We start from the raw sequence: 27604 nt of genomic DNA, 5'->3' as shown, positions 1-27604 counted from the left end.
TTGCGCAATACGCACTGGCGCCTGTCCGATTGGTGCGAAGTAGAACCATTAAGGTAGTTTGTGGATGGAAGTGTAAATTCCGACAAAGGATATTTCAGTCCGTAGAGAAATTACTTTTGATATTGAGGGAATACGCTCCTCCGAACGCTTAGCGCAAGGTAAGAAAATAGGATATTGAGAAATATTGTAATTGTATCCGTTTCCTGTACGCTTTGCACTTATCAGAATGTCGGAACTTTTATATTATTTCCTCACCGAGAGTAAGTTGGTTAGCAGCGCTGATGCCTGCTGCTGCCGTCACTGACTGCAGTAAAGCAGATTCTGGTTATTTATTACTATTGTAACATTTCCCTTTTTACTGATAATCCGGAGCTCGTGCGTTTTAAAAATGCTCGGATACGGATTCGGAAACGCGTTTGCACAACGGTCTCTCGTAGTGACAGCTACGTAAGTCTTAACATCATAATCAATCATCATATTGTTGACAGATCAGAGATTCATGCAGTACTTCTTTCACGTATTACAAATACTAGTAAAAAGACAGGTAACAAAAATGGTAACATGGTAACAAATCATGTAAAAACAGTGCGTGACACCAGATTTCTGAGGTCATCATGATGTGTGTAAAATAAGATCCAGATAGCGTAGATGAGTATTAAAAGTGATTTGAGTGTAATGCTACAAAATCGAAAATGGCACATTTTTAGCTCTCCTGGAACACATGTGATGTGACATAATCCCCAGTAAGAACAGTCCATCCAGCAGCTCTGACCTCACTCCCTGTTTCTTTGTGGCCCTGACCCTGAGCTCCTTTTCACCCCGCAGGTATATTTTTGAGCTCTTGCTGCGGTACCATCTGGTGTGTGCAGCACCCAGAAAATGCAAAATGAGCACATTTACTTTATCTGCCACTTTCTCCAAAGCAACTTACAGTGTTATGGTTACAATTATTTACCCATATACAACTGGGTAATTTTACTGGGGCAATTAAGTACCTTGCTCAGGGGTACTACAGCCGGAGGTGAGGATCAAACCTGCAATTCTTGGCAGTAGCTCTAACCACTACGCTACTGGTTGTCCCATCAGTATGAATAAACTGAGAAATTACCTACTACATAGGTCAGCATGCTTTACCACTGTGTAATTGCCTACCAGGACTCGTTTAACATACAACAATGACAAACCGTGGTTCACTGCAAAACTCAGACAGCTTCGTCAGGCCAAAGAAGACGCCTACAAGAACGGGGACAGAGTCTTGTATAAACAGGCCAAAAATACACTGGCAAAAGAGATCAGAGTGGCTAAGAGAAACTACTCTGAAAAGCTGAAGAAACAGTTTTCAGCCAACGATCCTCCGTCGGTGTGGAAAGGCATGAAAGACATCACAAATTACAAGACGCCATCCCCCGGCACCGTGTCAACTCAACAACTAGCCGACGATTTGAATGAGTTTTATTGCAGGTTTGATAAACCCTGTCTCACACCCCACACCCATTCAGACCCTCTCTCCACGAATCAATTAACACCTCCAGTAACCCCCACCTTCCCCTCTCCTGCACCTTTGATCTGCGAAGAGGAGGTGCGTCGGGTCTTCGTCAAACAGAAGACAAGGAAAGCACCAGGCCCAGACGGCGTCTCACCAGCCTGCCTAAAAACCTGTGCTGACCAGCTGGCCCCTATCTTCACAAAGATCTTCAACAGATCAATGGAGATGTGCGAAGTTCCTTCCTGCTTCAAACGCTCCACCATCATCCCCATCCCAAAGAAACCCAAAATCACAGGACTTAATGACTACAGACCTGTCGCCCTAACGTCTGTGGTCATGAAGTCACTTGAAAAACTCGTGTTGGACTACCTGAAAGACATCACTGGACCCTTGCTGGACCCCCTGCAGTTTGCTTACCGAGCAAACAGGTCTGTGGATGATGCAGTCAACACGGGACTGCACTACATTCTACAACATCTGGACAAACCAGGGACTTATGCGAGAATCCTGTTCGTGGACTTCAGCTCAGCCTTCAACACCATCATCCCACACCTCCTCCTGTCCAAATTAACCCAACTCTCTGTGCCCACCTCCATCTGTCAGTGGATCACCAACTTTCTGACAGACAGGCAGCAGATAGTGAGGCTGGGAAGATTCTCATCCAATACTCGCACAACCAGTACTGGCGCCCCCCAGGGATGTGTGCTCTCCCCACTGCTCTTCTCCCTGTACACCAACGACTGCACCGCAAAAGACCCCTCTGTCAAACTCCTGAAGTTTGCAGACGACACCACACTCATCGGCCTCATCCGGGATGGCGACGAGTCTGCTTACAGACAGGAGGTCCAAGAGCTGGCTGTCTGGTGCAGTCATAACAACCTGGAGCTGAACACGCTCAAAACGGTGGAGATGATCGTAGACTTCAGGAGAAACACCTCAGCATTATCCCCACTCACCATCATGAACAGCACTGTGGCAACAGTGGAGTCATTCAGGTTCCTGGGCACCACCATCTCGCAGGACCTGAAGTGGGAGCCCCACATAGACTCCATTGTGAAGAAGGCCCAGCAGAGGTTGTACTTCCTTCGTCAGCTGAGGAAGTTCAACCTGCCACAGGAGCTACTGCTGCAATTCTACTCTGCAGTCATTGAGTCCGTCCTCTGCACCTCTATAACTGTCTGGTTCGGCTCAGCTACGAAGTCAGACATCAGAAGACTGCAGCGGATAGTTCGGACTGCTGGAAGAATCATCGGCACATCCTCCCCAGCTCTCCAAGAACTGCACTCGTCCAGAGTCAGTAAAAGGGCGAGCAAAATCATTCTAGACCCCTCACATCCAGGCCACTTCCTCTTCGAACCCTTGCCATCTGGCCGGCGCTACAGAGCACTGTGCACCAGGACAGCCAGGCATAAGAAAAGTTTCTTTCCTCAGGCCATCTACCTCATGAACACCTAAATCTCTCCCCTAGAGAGTAAACCGTGCAATACATAATGCTATTTATATTTATATTTATAACTATTTATCACATTTCTCTTACTCACACTCCCTTGCATTTGTATCTAGTGACTATTTTTGTATATTCGGTACTTTATATTTTTAAATATTTTTTATCCCTTGCTCACATACTCTATCTTTTCACCTGTCTTGTCACTGTCATTCTGTCTGTGCTGTGGTAGTTCCTGTCACCAAGACAAATTCCTTGTATGTGCGAACATACTTGGCAATAAAGCTCGTTCTGATTCTGATTCTGATTCTGATTCTAATTGTCACATTGATGATTGTTTTCCATTATTTCTTAAGTGGAAAATAGTCCACTGTGTAGTTTTGTGTTATATGACGACACATGATTTCCATTTACATTTACTCATTTAGCAGTAAATTTGGAGAAAAGCGTCTGTTAAATGAGTAAATGTAAATGTAAAGCGACGTACATCTCATAGAAAATACATTGTGTTCATTACATTAGGAGAAAGAGACACTTAGATGCAGACATGTGATTCTTAAGTACAGTTAATTTGTTTCTTTCCACTATATGAACCAATGTTTATCACGAGTAGCTGCATAGAACTTTATCCAAATATCCATGATTCCTAATCACATTAATAATTTTCTATATTAAAGATTACATTTCTTTACACTTTTATTATCCATATTGGTGTCGTAGCAAAGAGGCTCCCTGTATGTCAAAGAATAAAACTGTGGCTGTTACTACTAAATGAAGATTGTCACTAATGGTTTTTCTTCTGTTCGAATAGGCCACAAAATTGAAGGCATGGTTGATGATTTGGAACCTTGTGAAATCCGTTCCAGCAGTGAGCTGTGGTCCGAAATTTGTTCCGAGCTGCCCAACCAGCAGCCTGAATGTGATGAGATGGAAGAGTTTATGGATTCATTCCAACCCCAGACCCAAGAGACAAATGGCACAAGTGCTCCCCTCCACCCATGGGCACCTTTGGCCGACTCAGCAGTGTACATTGCTACTTTAGGTATTCTAGAAACAACATGATTTTTGAACAAATTTTCCTGATGTTGAAGCCTTTCTTTAATGCAAAAATTCAAAATGTTTTGAGATGGTTGTCACTAATACAGGGGGCATGGTGGCGCAGTGGGTTGGATCGGGTCCTGCTCTCCGGTGGGTCTGGGGTTCAGGTCCCGCTTGGGGTGCCTTGCGACAGACTGGCGTCCTGTTCTGGATGTGTCCCCTCCCCCTCCAGCCTTATGCCCTGTGTTGCCGGGTTAGGCTCCGGCTCAGGCTCCAGCTCACCGCGACCCCGAATAGGACAAGCGGTTCAGACTGTGTGTGTGTGTGTCACTAACACCGAAAGAAGGCCACAAACCAAACTGTCTGTTTCCTCATTGAGGGCATTTTTAGTGTGATATTTTTTACTTGTTTTCTTGCCACAGATGTATTTACATTTTTAATGTTTTCAAAAGTGAATATTCTCTATTTATCATTTAGGAAGTATTTGTCTTCTCATTTGGGGGTTTAAAACAATAAACCTTGTCCACTATTTCAGAGAATCGGCTAAGAAGAATCAAAGGCCTGACCCAGGAGGTAACTTCACAGGATATGCTTCGGACTCTCTCTCAGGCTAAAAAGGAATGCTGGGATAGATTTCTTCATGATGTGCCAGGATCAGATTCATTCTACGATAGTACTGACATTGATCAGAGGTGAGCTGGAAACATTTAAGTAGTTGTTTTTTTACAAATTCATAAGTTAATTTGCGCTTCTTATACACAGAGCACTTTAACACAGACATAAGGCAAGAAAACTGACTATCATAATATAATGTTTTTATAGAGCTATAAGTATGCCTACTGGCCACGGAGGAAAGGAACGAAAACTCCCAACTGAAAATCGAGGGAGAAAAAACCTCTGGTGGTCCAAGGGCCAGTGGCTGCCTACCCCTCCTGGGCATTCTAGATTAAGTAACAATTCTAAGCCAGTTAACAAATAATAATGATATTGTTGCTATATGGTAGCTTGAATCCCCAGCTCAGCATGGTACATCTCATCCATCATGGCAGTTGGACATCATCTTTAGTCAGCATAGGGGTGCGTCTGTGACCACTGGCTAGCCTCCTCAAGTCTTATGTAGGGAGATAATGCTCAACAAGAAGAAAGAACAGAGTTAGTAATTTGTAACTTAAACAAGTCAATTTAATATGCATTGATATAAAGGTGGTAAAAAGTAAAATTATTTTATTTGTATGAATTAGGGACAGCTGGTATTGTAGTGGTTAGAGCTACTGACTTTGGACCCAAAGGTTGCAGGTTCAATTCCTGCTTCTGGCTGTAGTACTCTTGAGCATGGTACTTACCCTGAAATTGCTCCAGTAAAATTACCCAGCTGTATAAATGGGTAAATGATTGTAAGTATGTAATAATTGTGACCTTAACATTATAAGTTGCTTTCAAGAAAAGCATCAAATAAATGTAAATTAACCAGTTTTTTGGTTATATACAGATTCATCCAGTTCCTAGTGTAAGAGATTTAACTGAAAGATTTAGATATGCGGGTGTCCCTCAACTGGTGAACTCCTTTTATCCAACATTTTGGTATATGAGTTCTTGGCCTCAGGTCCCACTCTCTAGTGGGTCTGGGGTTCGAGTCCCGTTTGGGGTGCCCTGCAACAGACTGGCATCCCGTCCTGGCTGTGTCCCCTCCCTCACCAGCCTTGCGCCCTGTGTTAGGCTCCGGTTCACTGTGACCCCTCTTGGGACAATCTTGGCCTTTGATACCAAATTTTTAATTTATGGAACAAAAAATCAGACTAACAAAATTTATCATAAACATGTTGAACATTTCAGAGTTGTTTGTTGCACAAGTGGAGCAAAAGTACAGTAGTGTACTGTAGTTCTCGTTTGCATCCAGATCTTTCTGTCTGTTGGTGCGTTAAAAATGTAAGTGTTGCTTTAAGAGAGTATGTTATCATGGGAAGTGTATGAAAATCCAGAGGAGTGTCTGCCTGTGTGTTATTTAATTGAATAATTGCAGAGACAACATAGCAATTAGCAACAAAGGTGTAGGTATTATTTTTTTGAGTTCTCTGTGTGCATTCTGGCAACAGTGCTTAGTTTTAGAAAGTTGTTCACAATAAACATGACATGCTCAGTGGATTCCTGCTTGGTTTATTGCTCATCCTGCAGAGAATTGATCTATTAAAAAGAAAAGTGGGAATTACCCCAGTGCAGTAACTCTGGCCCTGGAGCTTTCAGTGGAGACAGAAAACTGCCCACAGTGTCCTGAGCATGGTCTGGAAACTGGACAGCAAGTGAAATGCCCTGTTGTATTGTTTTCTGAGATGTATGTTGCTTTGGAGAAACATGTCTGCTAACAAATGTAAATGCAAATGTGTGCGTTTAATATTGTGTTGGTAGTCCTCAACTTACAACATATGCAACACCAAGCATGTGACCATAGGTGAAGGAGTGTAGCAGTCTGGTTGGGGTGTAGCAAACAATCACATCTTGTAGGTATTGGGGAGCAGGTCCAATTATGATCTTGTAGGCTATAACCCGAGTCTTGAATTTGATATGGGCTCCTACAGAAGGTCAATTAAGAGGGACAAGTAGGGGAGTATTTTAAAGTATTCCTTGGCACCCTGTTTGTGAAAGACCGCCTTTTCATGTGAGAGACAATGGGTAGATTCAGAGGGCTATAACGTACTTTGTGGATGACATGTTCGTCCTCATACTTGTGAAGTGGGAGACAGCCTTAATTGCACTAAATGCAACACTGCACTGCATCAGATTCTCTAAGGCAAAGGAGCATAACAACATTCTTCCCTTGCTGGACGTTTGGGTAAAATGAAGCATTGGAGGGCTGTTGGAAAAATGGGTCTATAGAAAAGCGACACAAATGGACAAAAGTCTTCAGTTATAACAATAACTACCCTGTAGCCACAAAAAAAAAAAAAAAAAAAAAACACCCACATCTGGACCCTGTTCAACTATACCAGGACACATTACAGCACAAATGCCCTGAGTAGCTGAGTAGAAACACCTGCGTGATGTAGTCAACGTGGATGGGTACCCACTCAACTTTGTCAGAAGATACGTTCATGGCAGACATCCACTGGCAGAGGCCATATCAACGCACACGGGTTTACATTGTTTTACATCGGGAATGTCTCTGAAGTCACATCCTGACTGCTCTTGCCTGTATGGCATACAGGTGGCTTGCAAAACAGATAATGCACTGCGGACTACCTTCTCAAACCAGAGAGAAAACTATTGCTGACCTCTGCAAGAGGAATTTTATGTGCAAAATACAGTGCGGTGACATTCAGTGTCAGTACAAGGAACAGAAAACTGCCAACACGGGTGTACAAGCACCAGCTGGCAGTGAGGGAACATGACCCACTGTCACTCAGATTGGTGCCTGAAGAAACCACTGGACATACCTTCAAGTGGGATATCGTGAAGTTTCTGGCTAGGTCCAGCTGCAGACAAGGAAGGGAATGCCTGGAAGTCTGATTCTCTAGACTGAACATGATCCTGCATGTCAACACTGATGCCACTTGCTCTTCAATCAGACGTGACGAATGCATATGGCAGGGTTTCCACTGGTGCCAGCAATGCGTCAACTTCCCGTAATTCCCATGAAGTCAGTAGCAGAAGGTTAAAGTCAGAGGTAAATGTTCCTGCCAGTCATGATCACACACCTGTTGAGGTTCCCTTGTAACCTATTAAAACATACCGTTCACACCTGTCTGCTCCTTTTCACTGTCACTGCTGTCAAGTCGACACCCTGTGTGGTGTCAAACCGCTCAGCCAGGCAAAGGCCTTGTTGAGTATTGGTAAGTTATGTACTTAACAGTGTTGCATTGTTGCAAGTGCCTTTGTACTAATGCTTACACTCACTGTTCCTTTTCTTGCACAGCGCTTTCGAGCAACTGAAGCGCTGGCTGCAACCAGAGAAGGTTGCCATTAACACAGAGGAGCTGGAGTACCTCCTCTTCCCTGGACACAGAGAGGAAGGGCAATCAGAAGAAGGGCTGCATGCTGGGACTGACAAGGAGCTGGAGGACAAAGATGAAAGTCAGAGCCCTGAAAAATAGGTCCATTCCAAAGTACTAGGCTGTGGACACCCACTGTGTGTGTAACTGAGCTCTTAGTCTTAATTGAGATTAATTTCTTTAAATGAAATTTCTACATTCAAATCTCCCATTTATTCATTTCTGAGTCATGTTAAACCAAATTCCTGTTAGGCATGAAATAATGTAGTTATGGTGTTAAAAGTGTTTCTGTAAATTTTATCCGGTAAAATTAATTTTTTTAAATTAATCAATACTTCATGAATATGCATTTTTTTCTTATCCTATGAATAATTAAGTATTGTTTAAATGTTTTAAGGATTAAATAATTCCACTGGTCCTTAAGTAACCCCTTACACACTTGAATAATGCAGTTTATTCAATCATCCAGTTAGTCATGGCTAACTGATTAAAAGCTGGTATGTATCAAAAACCAGCACACACAGTGGTGTGCCAGGACCAGGACCGGGAAACCTTGCTTTGATTCTTGAATATGCAGCAGTGTGTAACCCATCATCACACATGATCACAGACTCCAAATAGCACTAAACTAATGCTGCTACTGTATACATAAATTGTACACCTATCTAATGGGAATATGAAGCTTATAGAAGAATTTTTTTTCCCTCAGAACTGTATTTTCAGTGTGCAAGCCATCTGCTCTTAATCCATTCCTGAAAGTGGGGTGGATAACAAAAATACAGATAGCGGGAGTCCATTTCCCGTTATTCCTTATTGGGAAATTATAGTTGGTTCTTAGCCCATCGCGAAAACCCTAGCTAACTTTGACAAATGTCTCTGAAAATCATAGAAAAACACTTCAGATAGTAATAAATTAACAATAATAAAGTACAAGAGTACATGATTCAACATTTATTTAATTTTCCCATAAAAATTGTAACCACCCATCCGGATTGTGTTGACATGGAGACAGAAGTGTCAGAACACGAGGTTTATTGTGCCTCAAAATTATTAGACAACAGTGCTCAACACACACACAGGCAAAGGCTGTTGACCAACTGAACAACACAAGACTCATTACTCTCCCATAACTCACAGGCACAGCATAACAGCACAGCTGCTGCTCCCTTCATCACCGTTTCAGTATGTTTGTAGCATTTTGTATGCAGTAAGAAAGTATAACAAAATATGTTCTTAGAGGTTAATGTTTACATTTTTCCAGAAACACTTTGAAAAAGCCATTATAGTGGGAGCGAGACGATCAGCAATGAAGGGTATTAATTTTCAAGAGGCATTAAAATTGCTGAAACTGGGAGGGCAGGTAGCAGAGTACACCTATAGTTTGTGAACAGTATAGAGACCTTCTGTTGTAATATAAATATATATTGTATTAAATGTATACTGCTATTCATCTGACTGATGAGTGAGAGAACTAACTGATCGATGATTCTCTCCCAGTATCTGGTATACTGACTTAACAATATAAGATGCTCTGACAAGGGAAAAATTATTTGGCAGCTGTGCAAGGATCTTTTTAGCAACAGAACAAAAGTTGCTCACCACAATGTAGAGACACAACCAATACAGTGACAAAATGCAAATACTGGTACATGGTACTAGTGAAAGGGTTATGATAATTAGCAAACATGGTCGCACATCACTGTCTAAGGATTTTTTTTTTAATGCAGTGGCTGAATTATGGATGAAAATGGGAAAAATATGGATAGTGTCTAATCTATCATTATAATGGGCAGTTACCAGTGTAACAGGTTATATAAATCTTTAGGAATCAACCTGTATTCCATCACTGAATTTGTCATAAAAATGCATCTCTGGTGTCAGTTCTGGTGCAGCACCAGTGTAAGTAAAGTTCCTTGTTCAATCTTAGATTGTACATACTGTATCTTGATTTATTGATATTGGGTTTCAGTCTTGGAATATTACTTTATATGGTAATGAAGCAATGAAAATACACTTATTTGTATAGTGTAGATTTCAAAAGTTGTAATGTATTTATCTACATCTTGAATTATACTGGACCACTGTGATATGTTTAGTAGCATGGTCTTTGCTGACCTTACCATGTGTGCTAAGATATAAAATAACATGGCAAGACGTTGTTGTATGTATCTTGGTTTATGCATCTGAATTGCTATGCTGTATTTTGGCACCCTAGTTTTGCTATGCAAAGGGAGGGGCACTGACTTCTTGATAGCTAAAGTGGTTTACATATGTGAAAAGTTCTCCTTCCCTCATGTAATAATTTGTTCCTGCAAATCTGCCTGTAAGGTGAAAAACATTTAATTACAATAATTATAATTTCAAAGGGATGGATAAGTAATACATTCCTGAGCCACAAAAATCTCATCAATTCCTTTCACCAAACACAATATTCCCTGTAATTTATAAACATGGAAAAAATGCAACTGAAAACCAAGTCCAGTATATCAGAACACTACCCAACAAAGTGCTGAAAAAGGCTGACTGAACAACTGTCTTTGCTTTGCTCTGCTCACCCTCCTCAATGATTTTAACATTTCAGGGTTTAAACTGGCTTTTCTCCACATTTTCGCACTTACTTTAAGATTAATTGGTGTTAGGTATCATTATTATGATACATAACTGTTTTGCAGTATGATTAAAGTGTGACAAGTTGCACAAATGGTGCAGTGCTTAATATCACCAAGGCTTGAATTTTGAATTGAAATTTGTGTGCATAGTTTGCAAATGACATGTGCTCATAAATTCATATTCTAAATTGAGAGGTCCTTATGTCAGGGAAGCATACTCATTTTAAGGAAAAAAGAGGGAACACAATATTTTTTCTTATGTGTATTTTCATGCACCAATTTAACATGAAAATTTAAGTTTTAGGTAACAAAACAGTGGTAACTGACTGTCAGTTGACACCAGTCGCAGAAGCCTACGGATTTTGAAACTAGTGGTAGGTAAACTAGGTTTAGTTGAGTCACATGTCTGCAGCTATGTCTCTTTCTCAATGTAATGCATAAATTGTACTTTTGCTGAGATGTATGTCGCTTTGGACAAAAGCGTCTGCTAAATGAATAAATGTAAATGTAAGTTTTATTTTACTGGGTAAGTCTTGGGTCTTCCGTGTGTTGGAAAATGTCACCCAAACCAACAGCTGAAGTGATATTACTTATTTTTGAAAGTGAGAAATTATACTGCATTATACTCCTGTTGTTCTGGTGTTTTTTGTGTAAACAGCTTCTGATACAAGCATATGGATACATGTGTACCACTGTAGTCAAGGTTAATATGAAATTTAAATGTTTATCTTTTATAATGCATATAGCTTAACAGCATGAATTAAAATTTACACCAGCATTATAATGGGGCATGCCCACCCCGAGGCAAGCCCGGCAACGCAGGGTGCAGGGCCAAGGGGGGAGGGGACACACCCAGACAGGACGCCAGTCTGTTGCAAGGCACCCCAAGCAGGGCTCGAGCCCCAGACCTGCTACATAGCGGGTATCTGTCAAACCCGCTGTGCCACCACCACACCCCCCCATAATAAAGTTGTGAATGTCATTATAAATGTACTGACATTAGATGATAAAATTGCAAAAAAGCTTTTTGTTAGTACCTATAAGAGTATTGAACAATGTTTGTTCAAAGATAAAGCCTGAAGAGTAATTCAGAAGTTAAATAGTTTCCCTGATCATTAATACTATATTAATGATTACCATTAGTATGGCTTTCTATAAATAAATCAGTATGTAAAATGAATCTGTCAGCAATAAGCTCCATTCCATATGAAGAAGTGGCTGTAAAGGGCTCAACTGAAGAGTGGACGGAACCTAACCCAGGTCAGGTACCCTATCTGGGTTCCCCTCATCTGCAAATAGGAGAACGCTGGGAGCCTAAAGCAGGGCAATTATGAGGCAAAGAGGCTGCAGAGACTGAAACCAAACAGTAATGCATATATTCAAGATTCTTGTCACATACACAGTTATACACACATACAACCTGTAGTGAAATGTTAAATAACGTGTGTGCAGAAAACGAGAATAAATATACGTAAAAAACTAAAAAAAAAAAAAACACAGTCTAAATGGAGTGACCAGGATGGCGTCCGAATGCAGCGGCGCCATCTTCTTCTGCCTTGTATATTGGAGTTCCTGTACTAAGCCACCTAATCGGGCAGTATATGACCCGCTACTACTGCAGACATGCAGACTAGGTAGCATGATACAGAACAGATAGCCCATGTGATGACCAGGCTATGCACCATTTCTGTATGGCAGTGCATGTGTTGACTAATGATGTCTACTGAATGCTCTTCGCTCTTCAACCTATGATGAGACAGCGTTGTCAAAGGCATCTGTCAAGTCCATAAATAAATAGGAAAAAATCATGTGTTTTCAAAATAGAGTCAGTGAGTGCATAAGGCTATCTTCGTTTTATAGTCTGTCTGGCTAATCTGGCTTCTTGGTCCAGGGGTGGGTAACTGAAGGAAAAAAATATGGGAAATGCTGGTAAAACACTTGCAGGCTTGAGACTGCCACAGCTCTGTTTTGGCCTACCCCTTTGGGGCAGACATCCTCCATCCTCTTTGCCTTTGGTTTTGGAAGAAGCAAAACAACCATAATACCATAAATCTGTTTCTGCAATTTTCCATGGGAACTACTTGAGTTAAGACATTAAAAATCCTTTTTTGAGTCTTTGGAATGAATTACATTGGTCAAGGTAAGGGACTGCGCTGCTTGGTTCAGTTGCGGCACCATGTCTCTGAAACATGGCTTAGCCCCCGTTGAGAGGAAAGATACAAACAGGGGTCCTTAACAGTGTTTTCTCTACATGAGGAGATCCAAGGTTCCCATTAGCAGTGCTTGGTCACACCAGGGGTTGTGATGTAGCAAGTGTTACAACCCCAAAGTTATCTAGGGGTATAACAAAGTTTTTGTCCCAAGTTATGAATTGACAAGACAACAAATAGGGTGTACAAACAGCAGTGTACGTTTAATGTTCTGGTGAACATTATACAAAAACGAAGATCCAACAACCAAACCTCACAAAAGTGGACAAAAAGAACAGGGAGATCAAAAAGCAAAAAAAAAAAAAAAAAAAACCTAACTAATTTAACGCTTACAGATAAACCACCAACTCCAACCTGGAAACAAAAAGGGGTCAAAACCCAAAACAAAGTCTTCTGCCACCTTCCTAACTACACTACTTTCACACTAAGAAAGAAAATGAACAACCAACCAAAGAGGTGTACAAGGCATATAAAGGTGATACAATGAGAGAAGCACACACACACACACACACACATTTTCAGAACCGCTTGTCCCATACAGGGTCACGGGGAACCGGAGCCTACCCGGTAACACAGGGCGTAAGGCCGGAAGGGACACACCCAGGACGGGACGCCAGTCCGTCGCAAGGCACCCCAAGCAGGGCTCGAACCCCAGACCCACCGGAGAGGAGGACTGTGGTCCAACCCACCGCGCCACCGCACCCCCATGAGAGAAGCAATAATATCAAAGTACTGACAGGAAGGTAAACTGAAAGACCAAGAGCACCATCAAAATCAGACTATAATAGGTTGTAAATTCATAAGCAACCTGCCCAATGGCCTCCAGGAAGTGTTCTTTCAGTAGCTGGGAAGTTCTGCCTTTCCTGGTCCAGCAAATCAGGTCCATCACTCCTGGACTGACATTGATGGACAGTTGTGACTCAAATCCAAGTCTGAGGACGGGGAAAACAAAAAAAGAAAACAAAATGGACACCTACCGTGGACATAACACTAGCCTTTCCAAGGTACTTGATAAAGTTCAGCTGCCACAGAAATTCATTTCTGACACCAATACTATACCAGTAGCTTTCAGTTCCTGGAAGTTTTACAAAAGTTGACTGAGCCATCCAGTATGTTGATAGAACAATAGAATGGACCCACTGCACCCATCAACTCCTTAATGACTTCAAGGTCAACAATATTTGGTTTAAGTGGCAGGTCTCCAGGCCAGACTCATGCATGCCCAAGGTCAACTGTAAGGCTTACAGTCTTTTGGGTCACTAGCTATGTGTCCTGGAAGAACAGAGAATGGAATGAGACGAGTTGAGCCTGTCTTTATTGTCAAGAGGGGAAGACCTTGTACAGCAAGATGAGATCTCGGGACACTTCATCCTCCTTGGCAGGACTGACACAGAGCTACTGTGGCTCCATCTTTTATCTATTCCTTGAAAAGGTTTATAGTGCAACCCTACTCCTTTTTCTTAACCTCTCTGCTCAGTCATTCAATTTATCAGTTAAATTAATATCAATCTAAATCTGATATCAATAACAGTGCAATAATATAACAATAATGCAATAACAAAATTTAATAAACACGGTATTTCCCGTTTTCTTCAGCTTAAGACGAGAACGTAAAACATATCTGCTTCTACCCTCCATATTCAAATGGACTCTTTCTGTCAGTACTTCTCAATTCCTCTTTTGCCATGTTAGCCATCCATTTTACCAAAGTTTAAGGCAGGTGTTTATTTCTTCCCTTTAACAACACATTTCTATAGGTATATTCATAATTAAAATATGCATATTCTGTAACATAACAGCATTACATACTTTCTATTACATATTCTTATGAAGTCTTCTTATGAATAACATGTGAAGCAGCTGCTCCATCACAACACGGACATCATGTTCACAAGTCCTTTGACATCACTAAATCATGTGGCAAAATGATAAAGCTTGAAAACATTAAATATGAAGTCTTAAATGAATATAAGTTGATGGCATCTTCTGATTCTCCCAGCTGACATGGGGTACATGTTCTGGAAGAAAGCTCACAACTAACACTGAGGAAACCTCTACAGAGTGAAACACATGCAAGGGTGTCCTCTCTTGCTTTGCAAAACTCAAAGTACTTTACCAGAGTTTTCTTGAGGTAGTGAGCTGTGCTGGAGGACCTCCTGAACATCGAAGTCAAGTGCAAAGCTTGGGCAAGTAAGCTGAGAGAGCACAAAAATCAGTTGGTATAATTCACATACTACTGTGCTAACTTAAACCCTACCTCACGCCATAAAGCTCGAGTGCCTACTCCGTGAAAGAGCCCTTCATTGAAAGCTGGACATAACAGTTACAGGACTACCACTCATCTCAAACAAGCTGCAGTGGCTTTACTAGTGAGGTTGGCCTCCTGAAAACATATTGCAACAGGCTGCAGTGCGGCAATGGTTGGCTTGCCTTACACTTTCTACAAAGTGTTCCTCATTTTTTGTCCCTCAGTTGTAAAGGATTTTTCTGTTGTGACTGAGAAATATGGGATTTTGGATTGACTGTGGCCCTGTGATGGACTGGCGTCCCATCCAGGGTGTGCCCCCCCTTTCAGCCTTGTGCCCAATGTCTCCAGGATAGGCTCCGGCTCACCACAACAGCGCTCGGGACAAGCACTTATTGAAATTGATTGGTTAGTTGGATTGACTGTTGGAATGGGAAATTTATCCTCTGCTGCTGCTGCACAGACTGCATTGAATCCCAGACAATTTTAACCTAATAAGTGTTCACTATTGCTTCAGCACCCCTGTCATTGTAACACAACAGTAAACATCACCATGGATGTGAACATGAGCATCAGCAACAGTGTAGGTGCCCCTGTGCACAAAGACAAAAGGTAAAATCAGCTGTTCACCCTGAAAAATTTTCTGCTGGGGGCTACATGAATTATGGAAGAGCATGACCTTTCAATTCATCAAATTTACAAGATAGTGCACACACACACACACACACACACACACACACACTCTGAAACCGCTTGTCCCATACGGGGTCGCGGGAGCCGGAGCCTAACCCGGCAAACACAGGCTGGAGGGGGAAGGGACACATCCAGGACGGGACGCCAGTCCATCACAAGGCACCCCAAGCGGGACTCAAACCCCAGACCCACCAGAGAGCAGGCCCCAGTCCAATCCACTGCACCACCATGCCCCCCTACAAGATAGTAATGAGTGGGTAATTAGATAATGTAATGTGAGTGGAGATATTACATTTCTTGGTATTTGGCAGGTCTGCAAATACAGGTTTCCTGTAATAGGGCAATTTTGTGGTCCTCAGGTCCACTTTTGAGATTAATATTTTCTGTCTCCTCTTGAACCAAGCTGGGCTGAAAACTGCATGTTATGGGAAGTTTTTTGTAAACTTCAAAGGAGGAAATTATACAATAATATGAATACCAAACAGTGGACCTTTAGAGAGTGCTTTATTTTGCTTCTCACCAAATCACACCTGAACATCAAAGGACAGAACAGCACCAAATCAAACTAAGCTGTAAGTGGTTTTCATGCTAAGTACCACTAGATGGTACCACAACCACAACAGAGTGAAACAGTGTCCATGAAACCGCAGCAGAAAGCCAAGCACCTTCAGCCAAATCAGCATCTAAAGGGTTACAGAATACCTATTTGATTTAAGCTTCACCCTGAACACATCATCAAACGCCACACTTATGTGTAGTACGTCATTCCCCCCTTCACCTCTCTCCTTTTTTATCTCCCCTGCTGCACAATTCTCAGAGCGGTCCACAGAAATATACTACCAATGTCTTCCTCTCAGCCCTATATTCCTGCCTAGACTCCCTCTGTATTCTAACATCAAGACCAACACAACCCAGACGTATTACATGCCAACAGGACCAAACACTGGGCTGTAGAACGAGGATGGCCGAAATGAAAAACTCACAGACCTGTATGTTTACAAAGAACTTCTAGCGACCTTCTATGCTGCTGTTTCTTCAGGTAAAAACACCTTCTTCAGCCACAAGTTACAGTCTACAATTAAACCACACAGACTCTTGTCCACCTTCTCATCCCTACTCTGCCCCCATCTTTCCTCTTATCGCTGACAAGTTCACCTTGTTTTTCACAGAGAAAGTCAACCTGCCTCAATCATGCTGGATCTTTGTGTGAAGTCACGTTCTCCACATTTAATCCCTTCTTGGAAACTAAAATCTCCAACCTCCTGCTGTCACAGAGCTACCACCTGCTCCCTCAAGCCAATCTTTTCACCACTCCTGCAGGACATTTTCCTACAACTTTCTTCTATTATCTCCATGTTCATCAACTCCTTTCTCTCCTCTGACAGCATCCCATCTGTCTTCAAAACTGCCCTCATCTCATCGCTGTTAAAAAGCCTCTCAGGATTCAGACTCAGTCCAAAACTACAGGCCAGTCTCCCTCTTCCACTTTCTGCCAAAAACTCTGGAATGGGCAACCTATGATCAACTATTTCAATTCCTCACCCAGAACCATCTCCTTGACAGATATTTCTGGATTCAAAACTGGACATTCCACCGAGACAGCACTCCTGGCAGTGTCTGATACTCTCCAGTCAGCTAGAGCAGCCTCCCTTTCTTTGGTCCTCATCCTCCTTGACCTGTCTGCAGCATTCAACACTGTAAACCACAAAATTCTACTCTCCTCTCTTGGTCAGCTTGGCATCAAAAGGAACTTCACTGAATGGTTTGAGTCCTACCTATCAGACAGATCCTACTACGTGGTCTAGTGGGGCTCCCATTCTTCTCCTCAGCCTCTTACCTGGCATCCCACAGGGCTCTGTATTGGACCTTCTACTCTTCTCAATTTACACTTCTTCCACCGGCCTTGTCATCTCCCATGGATTCAACTACCACTGCTACACCGACAATACCCAGGTCTTCCTGTTCTTTCTGCCTGGAGCTACAGATATTTCATCGAGTATTGCTGCCTGCCTCTTGAACATGTCTGCATGGATGTCTGATTTCCACCTACAGCTCAACCTCTCCAAAACTGAGATCCTACACCCCCCAGCTGGTCTGTCTTCTTGTCACGATCTCTCGATCAAACTGGACAACTTCCGCCTACCTCCTCGGCTAAGAGTGATGATAGACTTGAGTCTATCTTTCCCTCAGCACATCGAAGCCAGAACCCAGACCTGCAGATACATCCTACATAACATCCAAAGGATCTGTCCTTCCCTCACAACTGACTCTGCCCAACTACTTGTCTAGGCCATGGTGAAATCCCATCTGGATACTGCAGCTGTCTCCTCTCTGGCCTTCCTGCTACTATCATCAAACCTCTACAGCTGATACAGAACATGCTTCCAGAGGTGTGTCTGACTTGCCAAAGCATTCCCACGTATCTCCCCCTCCACATCTCTCTGCATTGGCTTCTTGTAGCTGACATGTAGCTGTTATGGCTTACAAAACAAAAAAAAAAAATTCTACTCCAGTTCTGCCCACTTGGTGGTTCCATGCACAAGTGGTCCAAAATCAAAAGGATTTCGGTTATGACTCCGATGTGGTAGAATGACCTCTCCCTCTCACTCAGAACTGCTGAATCTCACCCTACATTTAAAAAAAGGTCCCAAAAAATGTGAATGTAAAATTCACCTCATTTGGACTCACTTCTCTCCTGATCTTGAGTGCCATTATAAATGCGTATGTCTAGTATTTTTATTAACAATTACCTACAATATTCACTGCCAGCTTTTAAACATACTATAGATTCCATAACAGTATGGCCAGTCATCTTGCAGGAGTCATTAAATTCAGTGACTGTTCATACAAGGTAATTTTACAGGACTAGGTTCACCCTATGGTACAAATATTGTTCCCTCATGATGTTCCCATTTTCCAGGATGATAATGCCCTCGAACACACTAATAAGCAAATTCAACGCCTTCCATGGCCTCCAAAATCACCAGGTCTAAACATCGCTGAACCTTTATGGGAAGCCCTGAGCACAGAGTCTGAAGTCAGTTTCCCCCTCCTTCATCTCTCAAAGAACTACAGGTTTTTTTTTGTTCAAGAACAGTGCAATATCCTACTACACAGAGTTCAGGACTTGCATCTTAAGAATGACTGAAGTTTTTCTGAGGACAAAGGGTAGTTCTCAACATTAGGCCCTTCATATTAATATATTGTGTGGTGTTTATTTTGTCCATCACTGTATGGGACAAGCGGTTCAGAAAATGTGTGTGTGTGTGTATACAGAGTAATATATATGAAACTTATGACAGATGTGTGATGCAAATTTATGTAGCTCTTAGGATATCAGGAGAGAAATGGGTCCCAAACAGATGCACAAGGCCCTTTTCAAATACCAGAAGGAATTTATAAATTCTCAGGGTGAATCACTGTTCAGTGATCACTGCAGAATCTAAATCAACATGATTGCCACAATTTGCTCAGGATGTTTTGTACCCTTATGCAACTTAAAACAGATACTGTAACATCAACTTGACTAGATTTTATTCATATAGTCATTCAAATTGACACTGGCACGCATTCCCCTTTTCTATGTAGACACCAGTTATTGCTCATAATGTTACAGTGACAGTGATATTACAATAGTAATAAAATGTAAACACCATAATCATGAAATAAAATAAAAATGGCAAAATATGAAATTAAAGTCAAGAAATACACTTGCTCAGATTCAGAAAAAAGTGAGGAAAGAAGTGGCCAGGAGACAAGGAAAACTGGAGTCTTTCATTGTGTGGTAGCACCAACAGGACTCATGTTGTTTTCCCACAGTTCACAGTAAGAGGAAGCACACTGTCAAGGCAATTACAATTTTTTCTATTGTAGGGGACAGCTCATTACTGAGGAAAGAAACAGTAAGAATTTTCTGCATCCAAATTTAAAATAATAAATGTCCAATAACCAAAGGGATACCCTCTGCACCGAAATTCTAACTCCAAACCTCTAGTTAATGGATGCTGCACTACCCTTTCACCCTGACCAGGGCTCCTATTCACGTTGCTTAGTTTCTCTCTGTTGCAGCTCTTCCTGCTGCTGCTGAAGCATGGCTTCTCGACGGTGGTCCAACCACCTATGCTGATCCTTATTTTGCAAGTTAGTCTCAGTCTTCTTTTTTGCAGATGCCTGGTATTTCTTCTGCATAGCCATATGTTGTATTGAGAAAAAGAGAGACCAAGTCATAATTAGTAGAATAATAGTTATTATACCTGCACCAGTATGGGGTGGTGATTATATCATTTAGAACCTGTAGGACTGGAACTGCTGAGAACATTTTTATTACGTCATCCCCCAAGATACTAACATTCATCTTCAAAGAATTTGCCTTCACAAAAAACATCCCTATACTGCTTATGCAAAACATTTTCACCAGTACAAAAAGCACTGGGGGCAGTACCAACTCTGTGTTAAAATAGCCTATATCACCCTCTCCCTCCATTATGCTCATGTCCACCACCAGTCCATTATCTAGGCAGTTACAGTGAGGAAATCCATTTAGTCAGCATATATTTCCTTACTCCTGTTTGTACTGTCATTTTTCTAACTCTTCAGTGCATCATGGCTACACCAAGTGGGAAAAAGTAGAAACATATAGAGAGACACTCCCATATGCATGCATGCCTGCACACACAAACAAGTTTAGTCAGATCGAACTTTTGTTAAATTGCACTAGCCAGGAGCTATGAGACACTATCAATTTGTTCACTGAGAGCAAATTCATTTGTATGGTTTTCATACATTTCTTTAGTCCATTACTGTTTTATTTTTTGCATTAACTGCTGAATAAAAAACGCTGAACACCATTAGTAGGTATGTCGTGTTTGAGTATTTAAGCGTATAGCATGTAGGAATTTAGGGAAAGAGTTCAACAAGCACACAGACAGGGTATTAAGAATAAAAAAATGCATTAAGTATTATAGTGTAACTGTGTCCACTGTTTACTGATATAGATGTCTAAATGTTAAATGTTAATGTTGTATCATACTGTAAATGTTATGAACGTTTATTACAAATTGTACTTGAACATATTAGCTTCAAATGGCTGGGGAAGATCATTTACTTCTCAGAAAAGGGATAACATACGTTGTGTAACATTGTAGATACAATCAGCTTTCATGAGGAGGAAGTGAACTCCTACAATATATATACAAGAAAGCATAAATGAGCTGCATTTCTTTAACACTACAACTTTTTTAGCTTTTCTTTTACATTTATGCATATAAAAGATCTTGGGCTACACATCTGGATTTAGGTTCCATCCCTGTTGACTGTGGCATTTGTGTGTTCTCTCCATGATCAAGTGAGTTTCAACTAGGTGGGTTGGTTTCCTCACATAGTCCAAAGAATGTTTTTCAGATGGACTGGTGATTCTTAATCTGCCACAGTGTGAGAGAGGGTGTATGTGTTATATTGCTGTGGTATTCAGATGAGTGAATAATTTAAGGGAGTTGTAGTGTAGCATTTTGAACACTAAGTCAACCCGAATAAAGGTATCAGGTACAATACTACATCACAGTCAGTGTACATCACCTGAGAAAAGAATCTAAATGAATAAATGAAAATTTAGTTTTTCTGTAGTTTAATTTTCCCCATTTGTTGACATGCATTAGTTTTATATGTTTTAATGTTATTTTACATTTTGGGGAAACTGACTGAATGTTGAGATAAATTAATCACCACCTGAAAAGGAATTCTAAACATAAATGAAATCATGAATACTATCCCTTATTTTCCACTCACCCCTAGTGTTACTCCTGCAGTAATCATTCAGACTCTCACCTGTAACTCCAAGCTGACATCCAGGTTAGCATTCCTCAACCGTCTGTTCTCTTCCAACTGGTCATTTATGTTCCCTAAAAAGAGGAGTGAGTGAGTGCTGGTATCACCAATACAAACAGGATCACAGTAAAAACTTCCCTTGCATAAGAACCATAATTTGTTATGAAAGTCTTGTAAGGTGCATTATTGAACAATTACCGGAGTGGGAGGGGGTAAAATAAGTTGCAAAATTCACATATTTTTTCAAATATGCAAAATTGCTATCTTATCTTTTGTACAAAGAAAATCTCTTTCAAAATCAAGTAAAAAATATCATAGCTACTCCAGACACTTAAATCCAGACTGCAGAGTCACATTAAAAATTTGCTTATACATATTACATTTGCATGCTCCCCTTTATCTACCCCCTACTGTCACTCACTTGCTTATAAAGTTACAAGAACTCAATTTATTAAATTTCAAAGACTGATACATTTTCACATTTTGACTTTCATTAACCACATGTTCTTCAGTATTGATTTTCTAAAAACGTAAGTCCCAGCTACATGATATGCAGTACAAGAATTCTACTCTGAGTGTCGTTTAGAATAGCAAGTTAGAGTTTGAATTTAAGAATGGTAAATGAGCCACTGAGCCATCCACTTTAAGCCAACAGCAGCAAGCCACCTTCAGCCAGCCAATGACAACCAGTGAGTTAACACTACTTTCAGTTTTAAGCAATGATAGCTATGGACCTCCAAATTGTGAGTTTAATTGTAAATGTGCCTTCAGAGGCTGCTCTTATGTGTTGTCTTACAGAACATACAGCTCCATATGTTGGCACTAATTTTTGTTTTAATATTTCTTTTGTGTCATTACAAATATTGTAGCTGAATTTCAACATTGACTGGTTGTAGGACCATCCAGGCAACAGCCATTTAATCATACAGGTGGTTTTTTTTTATTTAAAAAAAAAAAAAAAAAAAAAAAAAAAAAACTCATATGGAAAAAGCACTAGGGCCACTGGTAAAGTAGTGGTTAGAGCTGCTGCCCTTGGACTTAAAGGTTACAGGTTTGAATCCAGCCTCCACCTGTAGTATTCTTCAGCAAAATACTTATCTTAAATCCTTCCAGTTAAATGAATAAATGTTACCCCTGAATTCTTGATAGTATTCCCTGTGGCCTCATCCAAAAACACACTGCTTCATACATGGACACATGTGAGGCCAGAAACTTGCATTGTTTAGTCCCTCCAAACCATTTTATTTATTTATTGCAAATCTACATTGAAGTCAAAAAGTCTCTATAAAATCAATATGATACAAATCCATAGTTCAGACTGGACAATGAATGTAGCTTCTGTTGACTGTAGCTGTCTTGACAGTTCTGCAGGTCCTTTTTTGTATTAGACATACCTACATAGGTCTGCCCCTGGAACCACATTAGTATGCTCAGGAAGAACAGGTATCCACTGGCATTTGGACCCCTAGACTTTTCTCCTGTTCTTTGCAGTTAGGTTGTCCTTGCAATTCTTTTCTTTGCAGTCATTTTCCTTTATTCAGCTGCCAGCTTGTTTACTGCATAGTTGACTCTCTTTCTTATTGTACCCTGTAACACGAGATCATTCACAGTAACTTTGTGCATCACTGGTGAGAAGGCTGCTCTATAAAATAAACTGAACATGTTTACAAAATGAGGTGTGGTGGCGCAGTGGGTTGGACCACAGTCCTGCTCTCCGGTGGGTCTGGGGTTCGAGTCCCGCTTGGGGTGCCTTGCGATGGACTGGTGTCCCGTCCTGGGTGTCCCCCCCCGGCCTTACGCCCTGTGTTACCGGGTAGGCTCTGTGACCCTGTATGGGACAAGCGGTTCTGAAAATGTGTGTGTGTGTGTTTACAAAATGAATAAATGGAGGGATATCTGCATTATTTAGTTTTTATTTATACTAATGGTTTGGTGACAGTGATTAATGATGTCCACTCCCTATTGCTCTTGTGTTCTGGCTCACTCTATTTAGAGTTACAAGGTTCTAAGTTCACATGGGTTTCCTCCTGCAGTCCTAGGACATGTATTTCAAGTAAATCAGTCTTTCTGTATTATCCTTTTTCTGTGTGTGAGAGAGAGAGAGAGACTGCACTGCAATGGACGGGCATCCCACTGTAGATGCACTCTGCCTTACATCCAGGCCAATCACGCACACATACAAATATTACAGAGGCATTTCTAGAATCTCCAATTACCCTGAAATTATGTCTTTGGAATGCAGAAGACAACTGGAGCACACAGGGAAAACATGCAAATTGCCCATAAACTGACCTTGATTCTAACCCATAGCTAATGAAACAGCCCAAGGGCTGAGAAGCACCAGTACTATCCACTGCAATAATGTGCTATTCTAATATTAAATTCATCAATAAGAAAATTATTCACTTGTGATTATATAATTTTGATGTTCTAAAATAGCATCTAAATTACATATCAATTTCTCTACCATCTTATTTCAGACATTCTACTCCACTAGTTTCATATTAATTTTTTTTAAAAAAAATGTATTCAGTTACCTTTTAACTTGTCCTGGTATTTTCATATTAGCTGCATAAGAGCAAAATCAAAATCAGTAGCATCAAGCAAAAATTTACCTTCCAAACAAACCAAAAATGCATGTGTAAGAAGAAACTCTGGTACATTTTTTCTGTTAAAGAATTTTATGAACCATAATGCCAACTTGTCATTCCAGGAGTAACAAAACAGGTTTGAGTTTTTTCCTTCAGTTAACCATCTTAACCTCCTCTGTAATTCCACTGCCTTACAGTGGCCATACTGACTCAGGTAACTTATTGTAAAGAATTAACCAATTTTTGATTCGAGATAAATTTAATATAAAACTTGACAGTAACAATGACATTTAACACTGGATGAACAAAGGTTGTATTTCTTTAGAAATACTACAGGTATGTTAAGATTGATCCCATATTTCAATCAAATAATATTCATGTCATGATTTGTACTATGCTCATCCATTGTTCCCTAGCTGCCAACACACTTTTTTTTTCCCCCCATCCGCACGCTCTATAGTATTGGCATATCCAAGAGACATTTTTAAATAATAATTTAAAAAAAAAAAATCACAAGCAATACTTGCTATACTCCATAGTATTCAATTTATTTTATCGAGTATTCTCCTCACACAGTGACACAAAGCAGTAAACAAAGGCATAAGAAAGAAACAAGACAGCTGACTATATACTAGAGTAATAGCTTTAATAACTGCGTGGATAATGTATGTCTACTGGCTACAGAGAAAGGAGCACACAACTCCCAACTGAAAGCCAAGGGGGGAGGGACCAAAAAAAATAAATAAATAAAAAGCTCTAGGGGGTCCAAGATTCTAGATTTAATAAAAAAGACTTAAGTCAATTTACACCTTATAACAACATTGCACCTCAGTGATAACTTGATTTTCCCAAGTTGCAAGTATTAGTATTTGCAAGTGTCCCAACAGGTTTATTTCCTCACCTGCATTCTGGCTTTGTCTAAAATTTGGTTTTTATTATTTATGCTTACTGTTCCACATGTGTTCTGTTCATTTTCTGTATATCAGATGATGCACAACAAAAATATTTTACAGTGAATTAAACTACGCAGAAGATCAGTTTACTTCTTGCTTGATGCAATATGACTGAACTTTGTCCGGCTATTCTTCATGACAATGACATGTTACTGAAAAGCAAAGAATAAATAATTTAAAAAAAGACATGAAATTAGATGAATTAATAGATAAGGAAATAAATTGTGCACAGTGATTTTTCAAATGACACACACTAAACATGAGAAAGAGCACAAGTGCATTACAATGCCCAGTGTGCTGCACACCTAGATTTTCCACCAAGAGTATTGCACAGCTGTTCTGCACAACTCTTATTCTGGACCACACAGTATTTGCCACAGTACACCGCTTTCTTGGTTGAGCAGCATAACTGACTCAGGAATCAAAGAATTCTTGAACCTGTTGAGCCTGCATCTTAGGACTCTATACCATCTGTTTGAGGGAATCAGCAGGTATTCTCTCTGTAGCACATATGGAGAGTTAGTAGATTTATCGATAATATCCCTTGAAAGAAAAAAAAGACAGAAGTGTCCTATACAACAATGCATAAATTTTACCCAAGTAAACACTTTATCCAAAGACTTAAAAACTGACACCAGGTGCTCATTTTATGAAGGTCCCTCAGAAACGGCTCTTCACCTATTTTGGTTCTGTAGGTACACACAGAAATTCTGATCAGACCTAAATGCAGTGGAAACTTAGATTTGTTTGTCTTTACTTTTAAGCATATATTGCTTGATGTAATGCACGCATACTTTTCTCTGATGTGCATATCATTTGAGAGAAAGCCATCTGCTAAATGAAGAAATGTAAATGCAATGTAAATAGAGACAATAGGTACCATGTAATTAACCTTATGTTCTTAATAGCCAAGTATTACATACAGTACTGTGCAAAGGTTTCAGGCAGGTGTGAAAAATGCTGTAAAGGAAAAATGCTTTAAAAATAGAAGTTAGTTTATTTTTTGAAAGCATTTTTCCTTTACAGCAGTTGTTCACACCTGCCTAAAACCTTTGCACAGTACTGTACTTTACACAGCTGCTACTCCTGTATTGTACATAAATGTTTGTGTACCTTAAAAAATGTAAGAAGGTGATCAGGAAGTCTATTCTGAGTTTTATGCACCTACTCCCGCGATGAAAATCGGTGCATAAAGTGGAAAGAAACCAAGTTTACTTACTCACAGATCTGCCACTATGTCCCTTTCTTTAATGTAATGCACAAATTGTGCAAATGTACATCGCTTTGGAGAAAAGCCTCTGCTAAATGAATAACAGTGTACTGTGTATATAAGCATAGATTCAGTGGTTCAAAGTCTCTTTCCCATTTATAAAGGAAATTAAATGTGCCAAGAACACTACTCTAAATTTCTAAAAAACCCAAAAGCTGCAAAAGCTCTTCTTCCATTGACATCTATGATCTTACTTTATTTGTGATGAATGTATTTGTACTACTGTATATTTAACTTTCTCTTTATTTTTTTTATTTTCTCTAGTTGTTTCCTCTGGCATTGTTTGTTGTAATATCTACACCTACCTCCTAGTTCCATTCATGATCTATTCTATTCATTTGAAGGTGTCTGCTAAAATGATCCTAAACTTGTAATGGCTGTTCGCAAAGTTCCTGAGGAGGGTCCGAAGAGATTATCGGTCGTAATGTTATAGAAGAAATTATGCACGTTTTTTTAAAACCAATCTGATTTCCAGTACATCAACAGAAAACGTTTAATAAAAATAGTAAATAAAAGAGGAAGAACCACTGCGCAGTGCACCCGACGACGAGGCTGCCTTACCGCGGCCTGGCTGTGCAGTGAACGCCTCATCAGGCTGATGTTGCCGGAATTGCACCACCATCGCCTCGTACTTCTTCAGTTGCTTGTGCATCTCGTACGTTAGCAAGCCCGCATATAAAGCTCCACATGCAAATAAGACGAGTAGCAAGACCTGCAGAACCTTGACTTGTCTCAGCGAAGCCAGTTTTCCAATCATGTCGACTCGCTTCTTTTCCATCCGCGCGCGGCGTGAACGGCACCAAGAAGAATTCCGCACATACGCGCAACTCTCCCTACTTGCCTTCCCTCACCTGTTACCTGCAGTAGCTGAGGGCAATATTTTATTAAAACTAGGACGGCTGCAGCGGAAATGGCTGACACTATGGAATGTTTCTATAAAACTTTTTATTAGCTAAATAAAGAAACAATTTCTATACCGAAAAAACGCACCCAACAACATTCGCTGCCACCCAAACTGCGCACCTGACACGAAGCTTCTCGATTGGCTGCTCTGCCGCAAAGGTAATTGGCCTCGAGCGCGCGGAGACTCGAAGGCTGTGACGTAAAACGTCCGCGCCTGTGAAGAAGGGTTTAATAAGAGGGATTGATTGACGCGCTGTTAGGGTATTTGTATGTTTGTTGATAGCTGTTTTCATATAAATTCTACACACATATACGAAGTGCAATACGCAGAAGATAATGAAACTATACTGTAGGCT

General features: G+C 40.6%; 1 protein-coding gene across 1 annotated transcript; it reads left to right on the top strand.

Annotated features, from left to right (window-relative positions):
- Window positions 1-56: 56 nt before the first annotated feature.
- ccdc32 (coiled-coil domain containing 32) lies at window positions 57-9174 on the top strand. The gene is made up of 4 exons (XM_018764100.1): window positions 57-158; window positions 3742-3972; window positions 4504-4660; window positions 7876-9174. The coding sequence occupies exons 2-4, from the start codon at window positions 3759-3761 to the stop codon at window positions 8051-8053; spliced, it is 549 nt and encodes a 182-aa protein (XP_018619616.1). The 5' UTR covers window positions 57-158; window positions 3742-3758; the 3' UTR covers window positions 8054-9174.
- Window positions 9175-27604: the final 18430 nt, after the last annotated feature.

The sequence above is a fragment of the Scleropages formosus genome, chromosome 15 (genome assembly GCF_900964775.1).
Source record: "Scleropages formosus chromosome 15, fSclFor1.1, whole genome shotgun sequence".
NCBI classification, from domain to species: Eukaryota; Metazoa; Chordata; class Actinopteri; order Osteoglossiformes; family Osteoglossidae; genus Scleropages; species Scleropages formosus.
Note: the sequence above shows the minus strand (reverse complement) of the source record. Positions and strands in the feature narration are given on the sequence as shown.